Source organism: Gobius niger (genome assembly GCF_951799975.1).
Source record: "Gobius niger genome assembly, chromosome: 2".
NCBI classification, from domain to species: domain Eukaryota; kingdom Metazoa; phylum Chordata; class Actinopteri; order Gobiiformes; family Gobiidae; genus Gobius; species Gobius niger.
Genome location: NC_136853.1, coordinates 10,142,377 through 10,164,803, shown reverse-complemented (window position 1 = coordinate 10,164,803; position 22,427 = coordinate 10,142,377). Strand labels below are relative to the sequence as shown.

The following is a 22,427-nucleotide window of genomic DNA, read 5'->3' as shown; positions in this document are numbered from 1 at the left end:
AGCCGTTTGGTATCGATATATCGATACTTTGGTATCGATCCGCCCATCCCTAGCTCAGACATGTTCACCACAACTGCCTCTAAAATCCTGCACTGTCACTCAGAAAGGTGTTAATTCGGGTCTGAAGTGCCGTCATGCACGAGCTTAATATAGAAGGTGCAGTTACACGTATGACCTGAGGTGGCAGTAGTGAGTATAAAATGGCAAACTTGCATCTAGCCCCTTTAAGCTAGTTTTTTCCCTTATCAATTTAGATTTAATGCCAGTTTAAAAAAAGACATCACTCACCCTTTGCGATGCTTATTTTCGATCGCTTTGTCTGCTAATGATAAATTGACGTTGACAATGTTGACATGTTTGGTATCCGCTTGTGGCACGAAACACGACCGAGATGACGTCGTAATCCAAATATAGTCATTTCCTTTCTGGGAGACAGCCATGGCCATAGCTGGAGTTATTATCACGTCATCATTGAGTGTAACTGTCTCACATTGACATGCAAGGTCAGGCTTGTTCAGTTTATAATTTGTGAAAAAACGTCTGAAATTCTGAATGATATGTATTGTTGTACATACTGAATTGGACGTCCATGGACAGCCTGTCAGCTCTACAACTTGAGATTTATATACTTTTTTCCCCTAAAAAGCTAAACGAATCTCATAATGCGTCGGTGTTAGTTGTGTCAGATGCAGTTATGTCTGCTTCCCTTTTCTCATATGGGTTTGCATGAATGTGTTTACGCTCCACTTTGAGATGGGGGCAGTAACCACAGTCTTGTAAATCCAATACAAGTTTGATTATTGCCCATTCTGCCTGCCCCATCTCAACTTAACACTACAAAGGAAAATAGAATGATGGCCATCTGAATAATGTTGCACTATTCATGGGTTTCTGTAACTTTGTTTGCGTTAGGGATGAGGTGTTTAGGAATTTTCACTTTTTGACATTAGACAATTTTGTTTTGGAAAGTCTGGGAGATGATTGTAGAGGAAGGAAAAGTAGCAAATACATGTTACTCAAGTAAGAGTCAAATTTATTGAGAAAAGTAGTGACACAAATGTTACAAAAGGCTTGGTGAAAATGCTTTATGATGCTATTAGATTTATAAGATTGTCTGTCTGTGTTTAATTTAAAAGTACTGTGAATTACTGCGAAATAGCATTGCTCGATTCGAAACAAAAAGTAGCGTGTGAATGAACTACTGCCAGAAGTACACTTACCTAGTGTGTACTATACTGTTTATACTGGAGTTGTGACATGTTCCTCTGCTCTTTCCCGTGTGCTGATGTTCCAGTTGAATTCGCCCATGAACTCGGTGAGCAGTTCGGAGGACATCAAGCCCCCCCTGGGACTGAATGGGGTGATGAAGGTACCCAGCCAGAACTCCTGCACCGCCCTGTCCCTCACCAAACACATCTGTGCCATCTGCGGAGACCGCTCCTCAGGTAGGTACTCTCACACAAGCGTCAGTCACTCTCAAGGCGATGTCGTCTTTTTTGCTCAGCTTCTCCTCTGAAGGTTTGAGAACAATTTGTGACAACTCATCTGGAGCATGCATAGAAGATAGAACATCCTGCAGGTTTCCTCTGGATGCTCACTAAAACATGTACAGTAGGCCAGGTTCAGTGAAATCTGATACCTAATGTCGGATTGTGACAACCCTGCTTCCAATACAAAATGACTCTTGAGTTAGAGGGGTTCTGGTCATCCATCCATAACATTCACATTACAAATTATGCCTGTCTTCACTCAAGTCTGTCTTTTTTTGCATAACCACTATCGCCGCTGTAAAGATATCAATCTCAAGAGGTCAATTTGACATACTCAATCCTTTTATTTGGGCATGTAAATCACTTCTAGTTATAGACTGAGCAGCATTGGATCAAACGCGGGACGGGCTCTCAACCACACAGCGAGCCCTTCAAAATAAGAGACCTCCAAAGATGCAGTGGAACGAGGCGAGGCTCAGCCGCATTTGGCACCGCTACACACACGCGGCTCCACGCAGCGGGACGTTTTACTGGAAGGACAACAGTCAAAGGATTTCTGCGCAAATCCAGGGTAAACGCATCAGGCCAGGAGGCGAAACGTGAGGAAAAATGCCCACTTTGTGCAACCAAAGAGCTGAGGCCGACAGCAGACAGGGCTCAAGCCGTCTGGTGCGCTTTCAAATCAGGCGTTTACAAGCACAAGTTCAGCACAAACTCTTAAACAGAGCTTATCATCAAGAAATGCAATCACACATTTTATGATATAGATTTGAAGTTGTCATTTTTAAACCTTAAAGGGACTATACAGAGTTTAAACATGTTATTTTCTTCCCTCTACATGTTTCAACAATGTCCTAATGTGTAGAATGAGCTCCTGTTCACCACAACTGCCTCTAAAATCCTGCACTGTCACTCAAAAAGCTGTTAATTCGGGTCTGAAGTGCCGTCATGCACGAGCTTAATATAGAAGCTGCAGTTACACGTATGACCTGAGGTGGCAGCAGTGAGCCTAAAATGACTAACTTGCATCTAGCCCCTTTAAGTTAGCAACGATAGCAAAATCTGTGAAGCGATTTAAAGTTTTTTGTTTACAAGCACTAGTACAACTTTCAACCTCAGTGTTTGAGGCCATCCATTTGCTGAATGTCTCTCCGAGCTCACATTCTCATTCATCCTGGCCTATTGTACATGGTTTTAGCGGGAGAGGAAACTGGAGGAAACCTATATGCAGACACATGCAAACTCCACACAGAAAGGCCCCACCCACACTACAAAAAGTGTTTAAAATGGGTTTAAATGACTTGAATTAAGAATATCAATCTTGTTTTGAGTGGTTTTCCCACATTTAGACTTTTGCCCTGATTGTACCGAGTTTATTTTGCTAGATTGAGGACATTTCTCACTGGTTCTGAGGTAATCTCACCATAAATAAGGACGTAAAACTGCCAATGAGTCAGAAACATCTCAGAACAAGTCAAATAATCTAGTTCAAATGCCAGCAACTCAAATTGCAATTATTATGCCCAATATGACAAACTTGAACTAATCTAGATTTTTCCTTTCTTTGAAATGTGGGGATCGAAGGCCTTATTTTTTTTTTACGTTTTGTAAATGAATCATAAACTATGGGACTTATGATGAACTGATGCTTTACAAACTGATCATAAAGGGTTACAAATGACAACTTAAAATCACTGAAGGGCACTTGCTTTTACACACTGAGAACCACAACCCCAACTCAGATTGACGTCACTGGGAAGTTTTCCATGATATTTCCTTTTTAGCTTTAAACTTGTTCTGATCGTGTCCGTGGCTAGATTATATTTCTTGCATATTCGTAGCGTTTGCTTTGCTGGTCCATCTTGCGCGAAAGGAGAAAGTTGCGGCTCTGCTGGCACAAAGCATAACTGCTCTTTATCATTCCATTGTAAACAAGCGCACTATGTCGGCACAGAAGCTATTTTCATTTACACGACCCAAACTGTCAAGGCTAAGGGTTGTAAAGTTTTAAAAAAAAAGGTCAGTCTTAAGAACTGGATTCACTGCGGGCGAGATAAGGGGACTGTGTTTAGCGTAAGCCATCCACATCCCATCACTCATCCCCGGGCATGTCTACCGTGACGTTCCCTTGCCAGTGTTGCCATTCTGTGGGTGGTCACCTTCTCCTTAGTAACTCAATATACTGTAGCAAAGGGAGGGATCAGGCAGTGCAAGCTGGCACAAGAAGATGAAAAGCTTTGGATTCCTTCCCCCTTGGGCATTTCAAGTCAATATTACCAAAAAAAGTGTGTTAACGTTAAGAATTGGTGATTGATCTGCCCATGGAATAAGTGGGTAAATATCTTAGATAGTTGGTCTCGTGGTACTTGTAATTGTCGAGAAAAAAAGATCTTATTCCATCCAGATGTTTTTCATACTTTGCCAAGTCAATATTCAATCAATTTTGCTGCGTTCCCATGACTTTTGAATTGCCTCTTGGGGATAAATAAAGTTTTCTGAATCTGAATCATTAGCATTGCCTTACTCCCTTTACTTACTCCACTCTAAGCAGCCTTTTGGTGCCTTTTCTAAACACTTCCACCACCTTTAAAAGCCTGTGTCAGAAAGCCTTGATCATCCTCTTCTGCGCGCCTCAGCTTTCTTCACACAACTAACAACCAACCTCTTGTTTTGCTGCTTATCTGTTCAAACTGGACTGAACTGAACTTGAAGCTGGATGTCTAATTTACCGGACAGTTTTCGCTGGGCCCTGCATCATCGGTGCAGCACACAACCCGGGGCTGACTCCAAACAATGCTTAATAGCGGGTCATGCTCCATTTAAGAGAGCTCTTAGCCCGACACGGTGGTCCCGACAAGGATATGCTAATGCCAATGCTGAACATCGTCCATCATAATTAACAAAGGGGAGCTGTTTGCAAAGATACACAAAACACAACGTGATATAGAACATGCAAGGGGCCCCCTGCAGAGGCACCAAGAGGCCTCAGGACCTTAGGTTAACCCCAGAGCCATGCAGCTGCTGGCGCACCACGCAGAACTGTAGACATTCAAGGTGCTGTTTACATTGGCTGGAGCTACAGTAGGCCTCAGAGGTGAGTGGGAAAAATGTGTGGCTTTGCTTAATTTTTTTTAAATATACAATATTTGAAAATACCTGTGGGATTACAGTGTCTGTTATCTGCCAATTTAGACTTTAGAGTGTTAGAGTTAGCAACCTTCCATATCCAAATCTCAAAGCGTGTTGACTAGAGAGCTCAAAGCCTATATGCCAGTGTGCTCCCTCATTTGAAAGCCAAGACCTTTTACTTTCTAATGTGTAACATCTGTGTGAGTGACACTATTTATTTATTTAATTATTTTATTTATTGGTTTATCTGGTCAGAACAGTGCATGTTAATGAACATACATGTGGAAGAGGGGCGCAGCCTGAGTCCACGTGAGCTCTATGTCATGTGTAGCGGATGTGTTCTCAGGCTCATGCACAAGCTCTTTGTGAACAGTCATCTTTTTCATCTCATAGATGTAAACTCATAAACGTCTCGTCATGTTTTAATCTCCAAAGAGCTGTTTTTAGCTCGTCTTCGTCATTAAATAAAGGTGTGTCAATGAAATGATATCGTTATCGTCTTCATTGAAGAAAACAACATTGCCCTAATCATTACCCTGACTCTAAACCTAACCTCCATCCATCCATCCATCCATCCATCCATCCATCCATTTTCTTCCACTTTTCCGATTCCGGGTTGTGGGGGCAGCCGTTGGAGTTGCCCAAATCACATTGAACCAGCCCCTATGGCTCCTGCAGGTGGTGGGTCCACAGAAGGACGGCCTCACGATTCTAACCGGGCCTGTTGGTCTCTCATAAGAGGCTTCTGAACCGCTCTTTGTCTGACCCGTCACCTAGGACCAGTTTGCCATGGGAGACCCTACCAGGGGCACAAAGCCCCCGACAATAAAGCCCCCAGGATCATTCGAGAGCTCAAACCCCTCCACCACGTTAAGGTGGCGGTTCCAGGAGGGGAACAACACATATGTTTATTGTTTTTAATTAATCTGTTTAACTTTTCAACAAACAGATTGGTGCAAAGTGCATTTATAGCTTTTCAGTTTTCAAGTGTTTCAGGAACTCTGATCATTCATGTAACTTGTAAACAGTAACTAAACAGTAATTATAATGCCACGTTTGTATATGGTGAGATAAATAAAGGCATAAAACATTGCCTTTAAGAGTTTAACATTACTGTAAACAACAGTAGTCTTCTCTATCGTCCCATCAGGACGTTTGAGTCCCCAGTCTCCACGTGAAGCGTCTTTATCTTCCATCACTGTTGTGAGCGGATGTATCGTGTGCACCAGATCTACGGACGGACCAGAAACACGTAAATAGAAAAGTGGCAGCTCCACTTTTTGAAAATGCGATTAATTGCGTTAAATATTTTAAGGCATTAAAGTCACAGCCCTAAAAAAATACTTGTGAGGTGTCTAAAATGTTTTAACTGAAATGTTTTAACTTAACTTTTCTTTTTTATTGATTTTCCACTAAAACAGAACTTTTAGATGGAAAATTGCTTTATCTTAATTGTTTTCATTTGAAATAAGAATTTAACAAACCAGTACATGTTCTATTTAACATATTTCATACATGAACACATGTTCCAAAAGTTGACATATTACGTCATCATTCAATCGTTCAAAATTCTTCTTGAAACGTCTGGAATAATCGGAAGCAGGGACGTCTCTCTTCAGAGTCCAGCATGAATCCACCACCATGGCTGCATCCCAGCGTCCCTGATACCTGGTCTCAGTCGCTTTCATGATGAACTCACTCCGCCTGCTCATCACTCACTGATCCAAGGTTTTCCGGAAACCAATTCAGAACATGTCGTGCATGTTGATGTGGCATTCAGGTCAAATATGTTTAAAGTCTCCCCGTAATTGTGGACAGACAGGCACCAGTACGGAAGACATTTTAAAGAAAATACCTTCGGCAGAATATGGCCTGATTGAGCAAAATGTGATTCGTCTTAGAGGCGCCCCCTGGAGGTAACGTGAGTCTCCAGCTGGTCTCGGTGAAAACGAACAGGTTAGATTTCAGCAGAGTCTCCGCTTGATCTCCGAGAGGTCGCCAAGAGGTCTCAAATAGCTGTGGCAATGAACACTATTTGTTGTCCTCAACCTGTGAGACGTTTCTGTGATGCCCCTGAATTGTCTCTGAGACCTGTCGGACACCAGGGAGACATCAAAGACTCATGTGGAGTCTCTTTGAGGTCTCCTTGGTATCTTACAGGTCTCAGACACATTGCAACAAATAGCATTGATTTCACCGACACCCTGGAGACTTGCATTATCTCCAGGGGACGTCTCGGAGACATGACTAGCGGTAGCTCTAGTCTCCAACCAGTCTCCAGGCCAGTGAGATAGGCCCCTAAGTATCAGTGTAACCAATGCTCTTGAGCCTGAATATCCATGATAATATTTCCCTATATACTGTATACTGTATATGGGGATGTGAGTATTGTAAACTTCACATCCAGAATGTTTATGAATCTCCTGTTTGTCTGTCACAGCACTTTGCAACTGGTTCACCGTGGCAAAATACACAAAAAAGATGAAGCTAAATTTGATGTTGCGTTCCATAGAAACGTTTGAATATTTTTGATGCAAACAATAACACATGAAAACTGCACTCTTTTTCACATTTTTCGCATCTTTTTCGTGCTATCACCACATAATCAGAAACCCAAACAAACTGTGTTCCTTGCATGTCCAAAGTCTTATTATTTTCCATCAGTCTCCTATTTACGTTTGCAGGTAAACACTATGGCGTGTACAGCTGCGAAGGCTGCAAAGGCTTCTTCAAACGCACTGTGAGGAAGGACCTGACGTACACGTGCCGAGACAGCAAGGACTGTGTGATCGACAAGCGGCAGAGGAACCGCTGCCAGTACTGCCGCTATCAGAAGTGTTTGGCCATGGGCATGAAGAGAGAAGGTACAGCGCATACCGTACAGGACACAGCACTCTTAACCAATACATTCAGTCTATACTAACCTCTTCCTTCCACCGTTTATGTACAACTCATTGCATTCGCTGTTTGACAGGGCAGACGCTACATTACTGGATTATGTTTTATTGCACTAAATCCCAGTCTATTCCTCTCTTTCTCTTCTTCTCTCCACCTTTTGAGTCAGACTTAAAAAAAAAGACATACACTGCCCTGTCAATTGGATTCTGACCAGTCCAAAAGCAATTTATACATTGTTATATTGAATCATACACTTTTTGCTGTGTATCAAATAATCCCCCTCCTTCTGCATCCCATTTTACTCCGGAATCTCCTTGTGCTGCATCATAATGATGCCGCTACAGGCCATACTGTATTCTCACGGAATTTCACCTGTGGCAGTATTTTTTAAGGAAGTGAAAATGCATTCAGTCGCACATGCCCGAGGTGCGCTTCATTTCACCGAGTGGAAAAGCTGTGTGATTGGGAAGGAGCTTAGTTCTCCTCATTGCTTCTGACTGTTCGTTCTAATGTACAATGAGTACAATTGAGATACTCAAAGCTAAAACCTTTATCGAGGATGTCAAATTGTGAACAGAAGGGAGGTTGGATCCAATGAAGTAAGTCAAAGTCTCAGGTGAATAAATATACACTAAACACTAAAGCATCCAATTTAGTCTGAAAGCAAATTTTACGACTTTTAGGCAAGACGCAGTAAGTGAAAACATCGTTTATTCATGCAGTGGTTAATGTTGAGAGATTTAGCTATTTTTCTCTCTCAATGACTTTTTATGTCAGAGTTTAAAAAACAAGATAGAAAACAGACTAAACAACTTTGAGCTCCTCCCGAGTGACTGAGCTCCTCTCCCATCTCTCAGGGGCACCCAGCCACTCTGGTCCTCATTACCCAGATGTCCTGACCATAGGTGAGGGTAGGAATGTAGATCGACCTGTAAATCGGAAGCCCCAGACTCAGCTCCCTCTTCACCACAACAGTCCGACACGGCGACCGCATCACTGCTGACGCCGCACTGACCGTCTGCTGTGAACAAGACCCGAGATTATTCAACTCCTCCATTTTCCAGTTTTGTTCCTAGCAATATTTTTCAGGTTTTTCAGAGGGACTCTTTTATTCCTAATCTGATTTATTGAGCTTTGAACCACAAAAACAGGGCAAAATTATATTTTTTCAAAATGTGTTTCACTTATAAACATCTTAGCATTAGCCAGGCTTGTAATCTACAGTAAACGTTTCAAATAGTTCATCCCCATTCACCAGCAGTGTCTCGCCTTACAACCTTTTTGAAAGCGAGACAAATGTGAAATGTACAAATTCGATGCAGCCTTATGGAACAATGAGAATATCAAAGTCACATTTATTGTCAGTCGTCTTGTAGCACGACATGACTACATGACCAGAGGGGGGTGGCTGTCCCGGCTGCTGTACTGTACTGGGCCGATGTCAGTGACCAATGAGTGCACAGCACTGAGGAGCTCTGTGTGGCGTGGCTGATGCCTCAGTCTCAACAACGTTTTGGTGACAGTCTCTCCCCGCTTTATGAGATCTGTGACGGGGCAGCGACTGGAGCTCTGCCTCTTTCCTTGACTCTGAGTGAGAATCGCGAGGAGAGAGGATTGCACTCAGGAACGATACTGTACTTTACTGCTAGTGATGCATCAGCGGCCGCCTCTAAACCAGGTGACACTTGCGGTGTGTGTGTGTATATATATATATATATATATATATATATATATATATATATATATATATATATATATATATAACAAAGAAATAGTAGTCAGTTCAGGGAAGTGCACTGAGCCAAATCTACTTCAGGCTCATTATAAATGTATAGTTCTTACAGTCAAATGAAGCTGTCACATAAGGAGAAATCAAGATAATTTGCATGTATATTGTATTATATATATTTAATCAAATAAACGGGAGAAGACAATGAAGATTAAAATGCAAACAATCTTAAAATGGCTATTGTGAGTGTTACATTATGACACAATGCGAGTCAATGGCAAAGATGACTACTCTATAGGAAGGAAGAGAGTCTGCGCAGACAACTGCACTCTTGTTTTGTATGTTTACTTTGCCCGAGTCGCGTTTGGAAATTTAATCAGAAGTGCCCAAATTACATTATGGATCGTAATTACGTGCGGTGGAAATGTGGTCGGCATTCCTCCAATTACAGAGCAGGGAGAGGGACAGGCCAGCTACTGTCAGACAGTTTTACTGGTTTACTAAAACGAAAAAGTGCAAAGAGATTAACAATAAACTTGATCCATGCAAAGAAACCATTCTGTGAACCCTTGGTTGTTTTTTGGTTGTTTTTTTCGCATTATCATATGGAGAGTGAGACAGCAAAATAGCATAGAGAGTTTTTTCTCTGCTGGATACTTCTATAGACTGTGGCTTGTAATTTGTACGTGTCTGATGGTCTGTAGTAATCATAGTCTTTCACCATGGACGTGGCAATTTTATGAAGAAATGAAAGAGGTTTGACCTTTTCATCTTCTAGCTAAAAGAGAGAGAAGTCCAACTGTGAAGTATAGAACTTGGACGTGAGGTTTTACAGCTGTGAAGTGTCAATTTTATTAAAAACAGAGAAAAAGATAAAGTTTGTCTAACCAAAACATAAATGACATGAAGAGAGAGAAGTCTATATGTATTGTGGGCGTACAGTATATTCACACGTTTCCTCTTCTGTCACATCTAAATCATATATAAAAACTAATGTAAAACCTAATGGTGTTAAACTTTTGACTATACCTTCGTTCTTACTGAAAGTCATGTCCAAAGGTAAAAAGCGGGGGATGGATAATGTTGAAATGGCTATAGAGGAGCACAGCTATAGAGCTCAGGAGTGTGTGGTCAAAACCATTCAGATTTCTGGCACATTCCACAATAATAAGCCAATGGAGATTTTTAGAAAGTCCAGCACTGAAGTCGTCGTTCACATAAAAGCGTTTGGACTCCATATGGATGTAATAATATTGATAATGCATTAGTCTTGTCTGGCGCTTTTCCAGACGCTCAAAGTCGCTTTACAATTTTTGTGCATTATTCATTCACTCCATTCTTGGAGACCGTTAGCTACCACGAGTGACCCAGTAGCTATTATGTTTTTAAGCAGGATCGCAGGGGTAGTGATGCCTCTGATTTGCTAGGGAAGCAACGGCAACACTGCCTCTCATTGGCAGGCTAGTCAGGCTAAACAAATCCAATCCAAACTAGCTGTAAACCTAACCTCAAGTTCACTAAAGGCATCTTATTGAGGTTCATTGAATTGAGCCAATCAGAGACGGCTGTCGGGCATCCCCAACCAATCAGAGACATCACTTCCCCTGCCGTCCTGCATGAAAACATCTTGTGACCTCGCAGTTGGCGGAGTCGTTTTGTTTCTTGTCTCATTTATTTGGGTTAATTTTAATCTATGGACGTCACTGCCTTGGTGGATTTCTATGAAAGGCAACCACCTATTCAAAATGGCATGCATGCACCACTGCACCTATCCCTATATTGTCATTGAAGGAGGAAAAAACGGCTTCTTCGCTGGTTGAACGCTTTGAAACACGTTTATGAAAACTGGCTACTGTCCATAACATACAGACGGAGGAATGCTCACTATTCCAGCAGGTCCAAAACAACCCCAGCCTGAGGCGCTCCAGCGAGGGGAAGAAATCTCTGCTTTCAGCTCGTTTGAACAACATGCAAGACAAAAGGCTGCTTTCAAATATTGTTATGCTATTGTGAAGAGTCTATTTTATAAACTGAAATGAGGCTGCGGCAAAATCTAAAGGTGTTTGTTGCCAAATTGTAATGTTAGCCTCATCAATTTAAAGAGAAGTTTTCTACATCTGCAGTTCAAGAGGTGACAAAGATGGAAAAACAAGCAAGCCTTTAATATAGTCTTAATTGTGGGTTTGTCCACATGAAAACACATTCTAAAGTTCAGGACTTTACCGGCACAGAAAAAATGTTAAATAACTTTTCACTCTTCCATTTCCATGCCATTAAACAACCTGTGGACCTGCCTCTCTCTCCAGCGCACACCGTGGAGCCTCTGCGGAGTGGTTTTTAATGTCAGTCCCAGGAGGACTTGCGTGCTATAGATAGAGAAGCAGGTCCCGGTGAATGTGTGGGTCACGATCTCCCCTCACACCCTGCGTCCCGGAGCTATTTCTATACCACGAATGCTGCCAAACCGCCAACGTTAAAGTTGAGCTTGATGATCAGGCTGATGCCCACAAATCAAAAACTTCAACAATCTCATGAGTTAGGCTAAATTAAATTTGTTGTGTTCCTATATATTTTCCTCGTCCAGACTTTGGCTTGTCACTGGAGGACTTGTCTGCTCTTGTTCTTTGGATTCAGCCACCCACACGTCGTTGGATCAAAAGTGCCCGATGATAACACTAGTAACACTCATTTCTGCTCAGAGCGAGTGGAGCAGTGTCTCAACTTCAGCTCATTGATCAAATCTAGTGAATGACTTTTATACGCTGACAATAGCAATGGGGCAAATTATCCCCCCTACTCCTGTTGTTGGAATTATACAGCCAGGTCCATAAATATTGGGACATCGACTCAATTCTCATCTTTTAGGCTCTATTTATTTATTTATTTATGAACATTTTATTAGAGGATCAGCCCCAAAAGATTAATCATCTCGTTTTCATGGGGGTCCTCAAAATGTCCAAGAAAAATAGAACAGAAAACAGCAGAGTAGATGCAATCAAATCAAACAAACTGATAACAGTAATAATAATACAATAAAAACGAAATAATAATAATAAACAAAACCTTAACGCACACACACCACACACACACACACTCACACTGACACTCACACACTAGCTCTCTTATTTCACCTCCCCACCTATTATCGAAGGAGTACACCACAATGGATTTGAAATGAAACAACAAAGGTGTGCTTAAACTGCAGACTTTCATCTTTAATTTGAGAGTATTTACATCCAAATCAGAAATACAAGCATTTTCATGTGTGCCTCCCACTTTTTTAAGGGACCAAAAGTAATGGGACAAAGCAACAATTAATATCTGGTTGCATATTCTTTCAATTACAGCCTGAAGTCTAGAAGGCGTGACCAGACGCTGGGTTCCATCCCTGGTGATGCTCTGCCAGGCCTCTACTGTAAATGTCTTCAGTTCCTCCTTGTCTTGGGGCATTTTCCTCTTAGTTTTGTCTTCAGCAAGTGAAATGCAGCTCCATAGGATTCATGTCAGGGGATTGACTTGGCCACTGAATAACATTTCACTTCTTTGCCTTAAAACGCTCTTTGGTAGCTTCGAGTCATTGTCCATCTACACTGTGAAGCGGTGTCCAAGCATTTGGCTGAATATGAGCACATAATATTTCGCCTGAAGCACTTCAGAATTCATCCTGTTGCTTTTATCAACAGTCACATCATCAATAAATACAAGGGAACCGGTTTCATTGGCCCAAACAAGCCATGATGCTGCACCACCATGTTTCACTGATGAGGTGGGATGTTTTGAATCATGAGCAGATCCTTTACTTCTCCAAACTTTTCTCTTCCCATCACTCTGGTGCAAGTTTTGGTTCAGTTGAGGCTCACCAGTGGTTTACACCTTGTGGTTAATCGTCTGTATCCTCTCTTTTCTCTCTTCTCTTGATTCTCCACCTCCTGGAGAGTGTTTTTGATCTGACCTATTATTGGGAAAGGAAAATGATTCTTTGGTCATTCATCGCATTTGTCATCTGTGGTCCTCTGGATCTTTTGCTGTTTTTCAGCTCACCGGTGTGTTCCTTCTTTTTTCTAATGTTCCAAACTGTTGAGCCACACCTAATATGTTTACTTTCTCTCTGATGGGTTTGTTTTGATTTTCCAGCCTAATAATGGCTTGCTTCATTGATAGTGATAGATCTTCAATTCATATTGAGAGTTAACCGCAGCAATGTCCACAATGCAAATATCACACTTGAAATGAACTCTTGATGTTTCATCTGTTCCTTTTTAATGTGATACTGAGGGAAGAGCAAACACCGGGCCATGGAACAGCTGAGCAGCCACTTGTCCCATTGGTCCCTTAAAAAGTGGGAGGCTCACATACAAACGGTTGTAGTTCCAACACCTTTCATCTGATTTGGATGTAAATACTCTAAAAATAAAGCTGAAAGTCTGCAGTTTAAGCACATCTTTGTTGTTGAATAAGATAAGATAAGAATTGAGTCGATGTCCCAATATTTATGGACCCGACTGTACCTGTCCTAGACACTTCTTTTTTGTCAGTGACGTCCTAGGAATGTTATAGACAGAATTAATTCTGAAATTAAGATAAGATAGGCTTTAGTGACCTGGCAATGAAGAAATTCACTCATACGTATGTTTTATTTGTGTCTTGGGTTGACAGGACACATTGAGGGTGGGTCCCGAAAGCTAGTTGAGAACCAATGCTCTATTGTGCAGTTGCTTTTTTCCTTTTACACGGTCGGCCTCCAGGTTTGGAACCACTGCTCCAGTGTGCCCCAGGCTTTACACTGATATTGCCATCCATTTTGACACATTACAAGAAACAGTTCTTGAACCTGATCCAAATCAGACTGCAGTGCGATGTGTATATCCTAATTCTTTAGTCAGTGGACAGTCAGACTGAGAGATTATTGTGAGGTGTCTTCAAGCCAAGATTTGCGAGTGGAATATTGCAGTAAAAGAGGTCGTGAGGTGAGATTTCTCACACTTTGGCGGGTGTAAAAAACATTAGCGTGCTCCGGACTGGCTGTTAAGTACCTTTTCACACATCGAATGAATCAATCTCAGCCTTTCGCCATTAAGGCAACAGCAGCCGCATATGGAACATGTGCAGGTAAACCAAGAAGGGAAAGTATTCACAAAGTAGAAAAATGCTGTTTGGCATTACCCAAATCTAAATGTGCTCGGTTCAGGCAGGGGTTTAGAGGTCAACCTTTATTTTTACCCCTATTCACCTGCATTGTCTTGCCTTTGTTTCTTTCTAAATGTTTAGGTCTTTTGAGGTAATGAAGGAACAGTCAGGTCAAGATATTTGAGAAAAAATAGCATTAAATAATAATTAAAAAACGCCTCCTCCCTTTTCCTTTTTATTATAGGAAGATAAAATCATGTCTCTTTAAATCTTTCAAACCAAGATGGCAGCCAGGTGCAAACCAATTGTTTACGGTGCAACAAACGCCACAAGAATTTAATCTCCCTCCTCTTCTTACATCTCCCAATCGCCGCTGACCTCCGCATGCCACCAGCCCCCCCCCTCCGCCCCCTCCTCTCCTGCTTTTATTTACACCATTGTGCACTACTTTACTCCTTTCAAGGATATTATCATTTACTGTCTGGCTAAGCTCCCCCTTCTCTCTCTCTCTCTCTCTCTCTCTCTCTCTCTCTCTCGCTCTTTCTCCCCGTTCTCCTGCTTTGCCTACACCCCCCCTCCCAAGGCCGTGGGCTCCAGAAAGTAGGGTCCAAGACGCTGAGCAAAACCGCAGAAAAACAGGATTAAATGAATTCATGCTCTCTCCCGCCCCGGTAAGGGAAAGAAGGCGAGGCAAAGGAGGTATAGGCGAGGGGTGGAGGGATAAGCTAACATGATTTCAGCCCTGCTCACCTCTCGCTGACTCCGACACAAGTATTCTACCCTTGGGCTGACCTGAACCACCAGACAGACCAAAACCCGCCCCCCCCTCCCCAAACCATGCTAGCGCTTTCCTTTCACCCGCCCCTTGCACCCCTCTAGAACATACGCATGGCCTCTCTGAATTGGAATAGCATCCAGGAGTAAGGAAACACTACACTGACAGCGTGTGATGGATGCAGCTAGAATGTACATAAAAAGATGGCAAAGGTCCAGGTGTATGCGGTTTATAGAAGGTCTAGCATTTCGTGTCTTGCCATAAATTTTCATTAGGCTGAACGTATATAAAAAGAAAGGGGAAGGGACGCTAACAGATTTGAAATTGGGACCTGGAGAAAGCAAACTTTCTGAACTTCCCTTCTACGGAAATATGGTGGGCTATGTCTCGCCATAAATTGTGGTTGTTAAGCGCAAAGATCACAGATTTGGAATAGCCAGGAGGAGTAAGGCAACAGAACTAGCATGCAGAATGCACTTTCACAAGATACACAGTGATGGTACGCTACACATCATTCATCCTGACCTGTTGTACATGCTTTTAGAGCACCTGGAGGAAACCTACGAGTCCTCATTTAAAAATGAACGCTGCAGTAGAGAAGAGATTTAGGAGTATGTAGCTGAAATAGTAGGAAGACTTGGTTGGGTGTGTATAGTGTTCCATATGGTTGACCTGAAATATATAGGCTGTATAGAAATATATATTTGAAATGCTTAGAAAGTAATAGATTTGCAGCAACCAGGAATGAGAAAATACTATATTAAAAGCTTTGATACAGCTTGTATTTCCAGGTGTGTACACTACATTGTACCTTCTGGGCTCGCGTCCTGTCATAGATTGTCAATAAGCTAAAAATAGAAAAGACAAAAGTTAGTGCAGGTTTTTAGGCCTATGCATAAAAACCTGGCAAAGCACAGGATGTGGAGTTACTTGTCTTGTTATGAAATTTCATTAGGCTGGATGTATAAACAGAAGAGAGGGTGGTTGGTTAGCTAGCCTATACACATACAAACATAGCGCTCAAGAGTAAGGTTGACACTATGGCCGACTCAAAGTGGATATTCAAAGTGGATATGAGTACAACAAGTGTGCATTTAAAAAGTGTAATAGTGTAATAGTGTAATACAGAGGCTTAATATTATCGATCTTTGCCATAAATTTGTTCAGAGTATTCAAAATCAAAATAAGCAATGCTATGGAGTAGTAGACACTTGGCTGTGCACAAAAACAAGGTATTAATCTTGTCATAAATTTTCGTTTGGCTGCAAAAGGAGAAGTAAAGGGTAATGCAGAGGTTTTTGGAGGGGAATTGAATGTGGTAAATTATAGGACTTTGCCGGATTTCGAAAAGTTGAAAAGAGGGGTGGAGAGGTGCGGTTTACAGCCACAGCCAGCCTCACTGTCTGCTCAGCACACAAGCCATTTCCTGTGTCTGCCAGCCCGGCCAATCAGAGTGCAGGGAGAAAAAGCCTGTTGTATTTTTTTTCTCTTCTTTTTTTTTTTTTGAACAGACATTCATACAATAGTGTTATTGAAGTACAGGCAGTAGTGCAGGAATGGAGCGCAAACAGCTACAAATAATAAAACTTCTAAAGTGGCAAATGTACTGTAAGTGTCAAACTTAATGTGACAGTGTCTAATCGAAAGAGGCTTGTGGACACAAATGTCATGATATTATCCAGTTAAGCTGATAACGTACTAACAGGCCACTCAAGAAAGTTGTACTTTATGTTAAAATGCCTCATAACTTTAATTGATTTAAGAGTTTTTTTTGTGTGTTTGTTTGTTTGTTTTTATTGGAAACTTGATTATCCTTTTAAGTTACACTACGAGGAAGGTGCCCAGGTGGCACTGTGCCAGACAGTTGTTTGTGGACGCTCACATTCCCACCTGTGAGGCTCTGTCGAGAAGGTTAAATTTACACAGCGACTGGAGGAGTTTGAGAACTCCTTGATACAGACTCTGACTAATCCTCGGCTGAGATGTTGTCCTCTGAGTACCTCTGAGTTCAGGGCACATTGGGTGGAGAGACAATAATTCAATAATTTCTAGGTTAAATGCTTTTTCAAATTTCTTTTAAACCTATTTGGACCTTATTTGTTTCTGTACTAAATGAAGAATATATATACAAAAGGTAATTGAAAGGTAGTTAAAGTAGTTTTAAAAACCCAAACAAATCATGATGTGTGACTTTAGATAGTAGGAGGATGTAAGGGAGAGTGTGTTTGTACGAATGGCTCAGTTTGAAAGGTTAGCTGGCACAAACAAGTGAAGAATAGACAGATGGAGAAATGTTAGTTTGTTTGGTGAGGTTCTTTCTATTGTCCGTCCTTGCTGCACTGCACTCTCGCTTTACAGTCTATACACTAGCACACGAGGCAGCGGCCTTGCAAAACAATGGAAGAAATGCACAGAAACGGCACACACAAAACAAGAAGCTACCAGTTTGCAGCAACTAAGCCTGAGCAAGTCCTTGAGATTCTCTGCTCGTGTCTCATGCATAAAACAGGTCAAAGGGTCCTGAATGTTTGCCGTCATTTACACAGTTCAAGCCATTCCTGACGCGTTAAGGCTCCCTCATGCCCTTCCTTAAAGCGCGCAGGGTTGTACTTGTTCATTCATATTCAGCGGCTACGCGGCAACACCTCCACTCGTAGACACTTGAAATATTCATGCAGGCTGGCAGTGTCAACACAGCAGTTAGGTGTGAACAAAGGATAAACAAGTACACGTGTTCGTCTCGCGGTTCGCGCATTGTGAAAGGAAGTAGTGACTTTGCCAGAGAAAGTTGGAAATGCCAAGTTTTCCGAGCGCTGGGGCGATATATACGCAGTGCTGAGTTTTGTGTAGCCCTGCACTGTGAAGCTGCAACTTTTAAGCATATGCAAAAAAAAAAAAAAGATGAGCCCTGTTTGGGAATGAAGAGAAACAATATAATGCAAGGGACGTGCTGGGGCCTCAATTCAGCCTGGAAGTTTTACATTGTGGACCGACCTACTTAACTTAACTAATACCTAACACAACTAACACTTTCCCTCTGCAAAAAGTATTTAACTAAATCAGTATAAACATCTCAATTTGAGCATAATAATCCAAATTGTAGTTGTTTTGACTAGATAAGAAGTTCTTGGGCATTTGTCCTAGATTATTTCACTTGTTCTGAGATGTTTCTGACTCGTTTCGATACATTTTGTCCTTATTTCAGGTCATTTTCTTTGCCAATGGGGTAAGAAAATTGGTCTTATCTCATTGGCAATTTTACTTTCTTATTTCAAGCGAGATTTACCCTAGAACTGGTCTGAAATGTCCTCAAACAAGCAAAGTAAACTTGGTCCGATCAGGAAAAGTGTCTAAATGAGTGAAAACCACTCAAAACAAGATACATTTCCTCAATTCAAGTCATTTAAGCCAATGCTTGATATTCACTTTTTGTAGTGTGTCACAACATAGAGGGGAGGATATTTTTGTTCTGTTCATTTTCAACCTTTAAAGGGACTGCACGTTGTTTAAAAATGTTAAAACTAAGCATTTTCCTCCCCCTACCTGTTCCAGCCATGTCCTAGTGTGTTGAATGAGCTCAGACCTGTTCACCACAACCGCCTCTAAAATCCGAAGCGCCGTCATGCGCGAGCTTAATGTAGAGACTGCAGTTACGCGTAAGACCTGAGGTGGCAGCAGTGAGTATAACATGACTAACTTGCATCTAGTCTCTTTAAAGGTGTATTGTGCAACTTTTTTAAGCGAAAAAGAAAAGTTGACATTTGTGCGTTCGTGACCCAGCGGCTGAGCGGTCAGAATGGCGCTTTTACCTTCGATCACAGTGCTCTCTGCAACGCTCCAGGATCCATTGTTTTGTAGGTTGTCTGGTGAGAGCCATTGATCCTGGAGTGTCCTCGAGAAAGTAACGGTGCTATACTAACCACTCATACAGCAGCTGGGTCACTACAAGGTCAAATACACACAAATATTAACTTTATTTTTCCACATCAAAAGTTGCATGATGTGCCTTTAAGCTTTGGCCTTTGACTACCGGCCTGGAGAACTGTGGGGGCTTGTCGCCACTCGGCCTGGGAGACTCTTGCCCTTACGAACCTGCGCTTTAGAAGGAGACTAAGCTGCCATCGTGGATTCTGTATTGACTTGGAGTTAATAATGTAAATGGGAGGAGTGACGAATAGAGGCCTATTTTTTTTTTTACATGTCTATGGATTTTGCACAGGGATTTTACTAATGCATTTATTTTTCTAACCTGGCATTGTAGCCCCGCCTAGGCGTTTTTTTTTTCCATATGTAATTGTTTTTTTGGGCTGATTGCTTTTTTTTTATCCATAGGTCTATCTCAGTGGTCTAGAAAGGTAATTGGGTTACAGTAGACTTTCCAATCAGCACCCAGAATTAACAGTTTTCTTTTTGCCTGAGAAAGATGGCTATACCTACAGCAACACCCCTTGTGTTTTTTTGTTATATCCCCTCCACAACAACACGCTTGTCTCACTACAAAAATGCATCAAAAATGCTCAAGCCCTGCCCCCCCCAAAACAAAACAATTGCCAGTTGTACCTGTAGATTATATAACAAAACAAAACATGTCAACTTTGTGCAAAATGTCGAACAGCAGTAGTGACCGGAATCAGTGTTGTTACATGCAGCTGTCCAGGAGGAGCGCCAGAGAGCGAAGGAGAGGAGCGAGAGCGAGGTGGAGTCCGGCGGCTGTGTCAACGAGGAGATGCCCGTGGAGAAGATCCTGGAAGCAGAGCAGGCCGTGGAACCCAAAACGGAGACTTACATCGAGACCAACCTGGGCATGCCATCCAACTCGGTAAGTCAAGCATCTATTTAACCCTATATTTGTTTCATTTGAATAAAACAAGTACGACTGGGTTCGATAATGTTCTTTTACCTCACATGGATCGATTGGAGAGATACAAAGGGCTTTTCTCAAACCGTGCTGCACTTTATTGTGATTTTTCCATTTGTCATTGATAAAATAAGACACGTGGACCTGTTTTACAAGAGAAAGCGAACAGCGACTTTGCAGCAGACTGGAGTTTCCCTACTCAGATGGAAGCATGAGTCCTAGCGATGTGTTCTCTGTCTCTGCTTCTCTTCTCGTCCCTCCCAACAAAGTTCTCAGCAGTCTCCCTGTCTGTCAGGTGTCAGAGACGTGCCCGTGTCACTGCAGGAGTGCAAAAAGCCCGTGGTTTCCTCCGTGGCCAGGCATCGGATTCAACAGATTCCAGTCGCCCTCGCGGCCCTCTGTGTGCGCTCTCAGATAAAAATAAACAAATGCAGCTTTTTTGCTGCGCATTAACGCAACTCTGTGTGCACCGCGGTGGCCTGAATGGTTCTGCTGCTGCGGCGGAGATGGCGTGGTGATAACTATGAGGCGACAGAAATCCAGAGTGAGCTAGTGAATTAATTTCCTCAGAGGTTTTTACTTTTTTGGTTGAGAGGCAAATAAAAAAGTGATTGTGATTGGAAGACATATCAATTTCAGATTTTGATGAATGCATATTTCATTTTAAAGGGGTGTGGTTTGATTAAAAGGTCCTGGTTTAGTTTTTAATGCTTACATTTATTTATTTTCATTTTATAGAAAAGCTCTGTTTTATTGTCTTCTTGGTCGGGATTATTGTCTGTAAATGAAAAGAATTTCCCCTCGGCGATCAATGAAGTAATTCTGAATCTGAATCTGAACAGAAAGCTATAAATTTATACTGTTGACTTCTAGTCGTGAGGAATTCGTTTCAGATTGACAACACACGGACCCCTTTGTACATGAAGGTTTTCACTGATGGAAGCCCACAATGTTTCTGCATTGTTCGTACAATGATTTGTACAACTAGCCTGGCTGTGTCGTCATAGGTATAATATAAACTCTTTGGCAGTACAGTGGTGCAGATGTCAGTGCTCATACTTCACAGGGATCGATCCCTGAGCCGATGCAGGGCCTTTCGGGTGTACAGTTTAAAAATATAACAACATAATAATGTTGGACTGTGTAAAAAGTTAAAAGATTATTATTTATTGTGCAACATGAAATAGTCCCATTCCAGACCTGTTTGTGCAGAAGCAAGTCCAACAGATGTAAAGCTCCATGAAGATGGATGTTTGAGATTAATGGCGTATAACATGACATTTATATTGTGCCTTCTAAACTATTTCTGGAGCGATCCCACCATTGTCTGTAAATTAGCCTTCATTCGTTCCAGATGTGGAGAGGCCTGTACGCTGTACATGTTGGCCTCTTCTGTGGTGTTGGTATGATCGGCATTTGGGACTGATTGATAATGCCTCCCTCATAAAGTGTAGCTCTGTTCAACGAAGGAGTTTGGAATTTGTTGCGTTGTCTAATCCTGTTGAGGGAGCAGGCAAAGGTGACTTATTTGCACTTTTGCACTTACGTTATAACGTAGTAATAGTAATGGTAATAGTAATACTGTACTTCATTCACACAAGCTTCGGCAAAAACCTTCCCTCAACTACACCAGAAAGGAGATTAACTGAGCTGTTCTGCAGTGTACCTACATTTGAAACCTTGTATTTTCTGTTTTTCTTTCACTGACGCCTGCAGAGGGCAATTTGAAATCTAGACCAATTCAGTCCTCGCCCAGTTTACTCATGAACATTTATGGTCTTTCACATACAGTATTATTTTAATCATAAAATAATAATCAATTCTAAAATGTCAAACAAACTCTTTTTTGGTCAACTATTTCAGAACAGCACCCAACTCTTTTTGTTAAACTGTAAGACTTGAGCACAGCAGCACATCTCGTCTCTAGAGCGGAGAGCTTTTGGTGTAAAGCGCCTGTTCCCCTCAGAAAGTCCCTGTGAGTCAGCTGTGAGCCTCTTCATCTCCCCTTCAGCATCAGCTGGCCACGGGGCCCCACCGGAACATGAATTATCCAACAGGCCGACTGCTCCTGAAAGCATCACAAGCCCGCAACTCTCCATCTGTAGCAGAGGAGCCACTTGTCCGGTGAAGCTAGCACAGGGCAGGGGGGGGGGGCATCATGCGAGTTGAGGGCGCGCTATTTTTGGTGGGACAGATGGAAATGTAGCAGACTGGAGTGAGAGGGGAGGGGCAACAGCTCAGACGCTAATGCGCTGGAGATGTCTGAGTCAAATCAAGAATAGTTCATTGTTTTGTTTTTGGTTTTCTCTTGGCTTTAGCGGAAACTTCAGATTTTTGGCAGGACGCTGGAGCAGCAGTTTGTGCCCTCGCTTCACAGCATCCAGGGTTTGATCCCACACTGAGTGGGGCCCTTCTGTATCG

General features: G+C 42.1%; 1 protein-coding gene across 4 annotated transcripts in view; it reads left to right on the top strand.

Moving 5' to 3' along the window:
* The window catches only part of rxraa (retinoid X receptor, alpha a), a 184,021-nt gene that overhangs the window by 143,976 nt on the left and 17,618 nt on the right, over positions 1–22,427 (top strand). For 2 of the 4 annotated variants that reach the window (XM_079582616.1, XM_079582614.1), the window contains exons 4-6: positions 1,295–1,445; positions 7,304–7,483; positions 19,798–19,967. In XM_079582616.1, the coding sequence (XP_079438742.1) occupies positions 1,295–1,445; positions 7,304–7,483; positions 19,798–19,967 (501 nt within the window). Of the gene's footprint in view, positions 1–1,294; positions 1,446–7,303; positions 7,484–19,782; positions 19,968–22,427 lie in introns of all 4 variants that reach the window. The other 2 variants (XM_079582615.1, XM_079582613.1) reach the window with 1 other exon arrangement.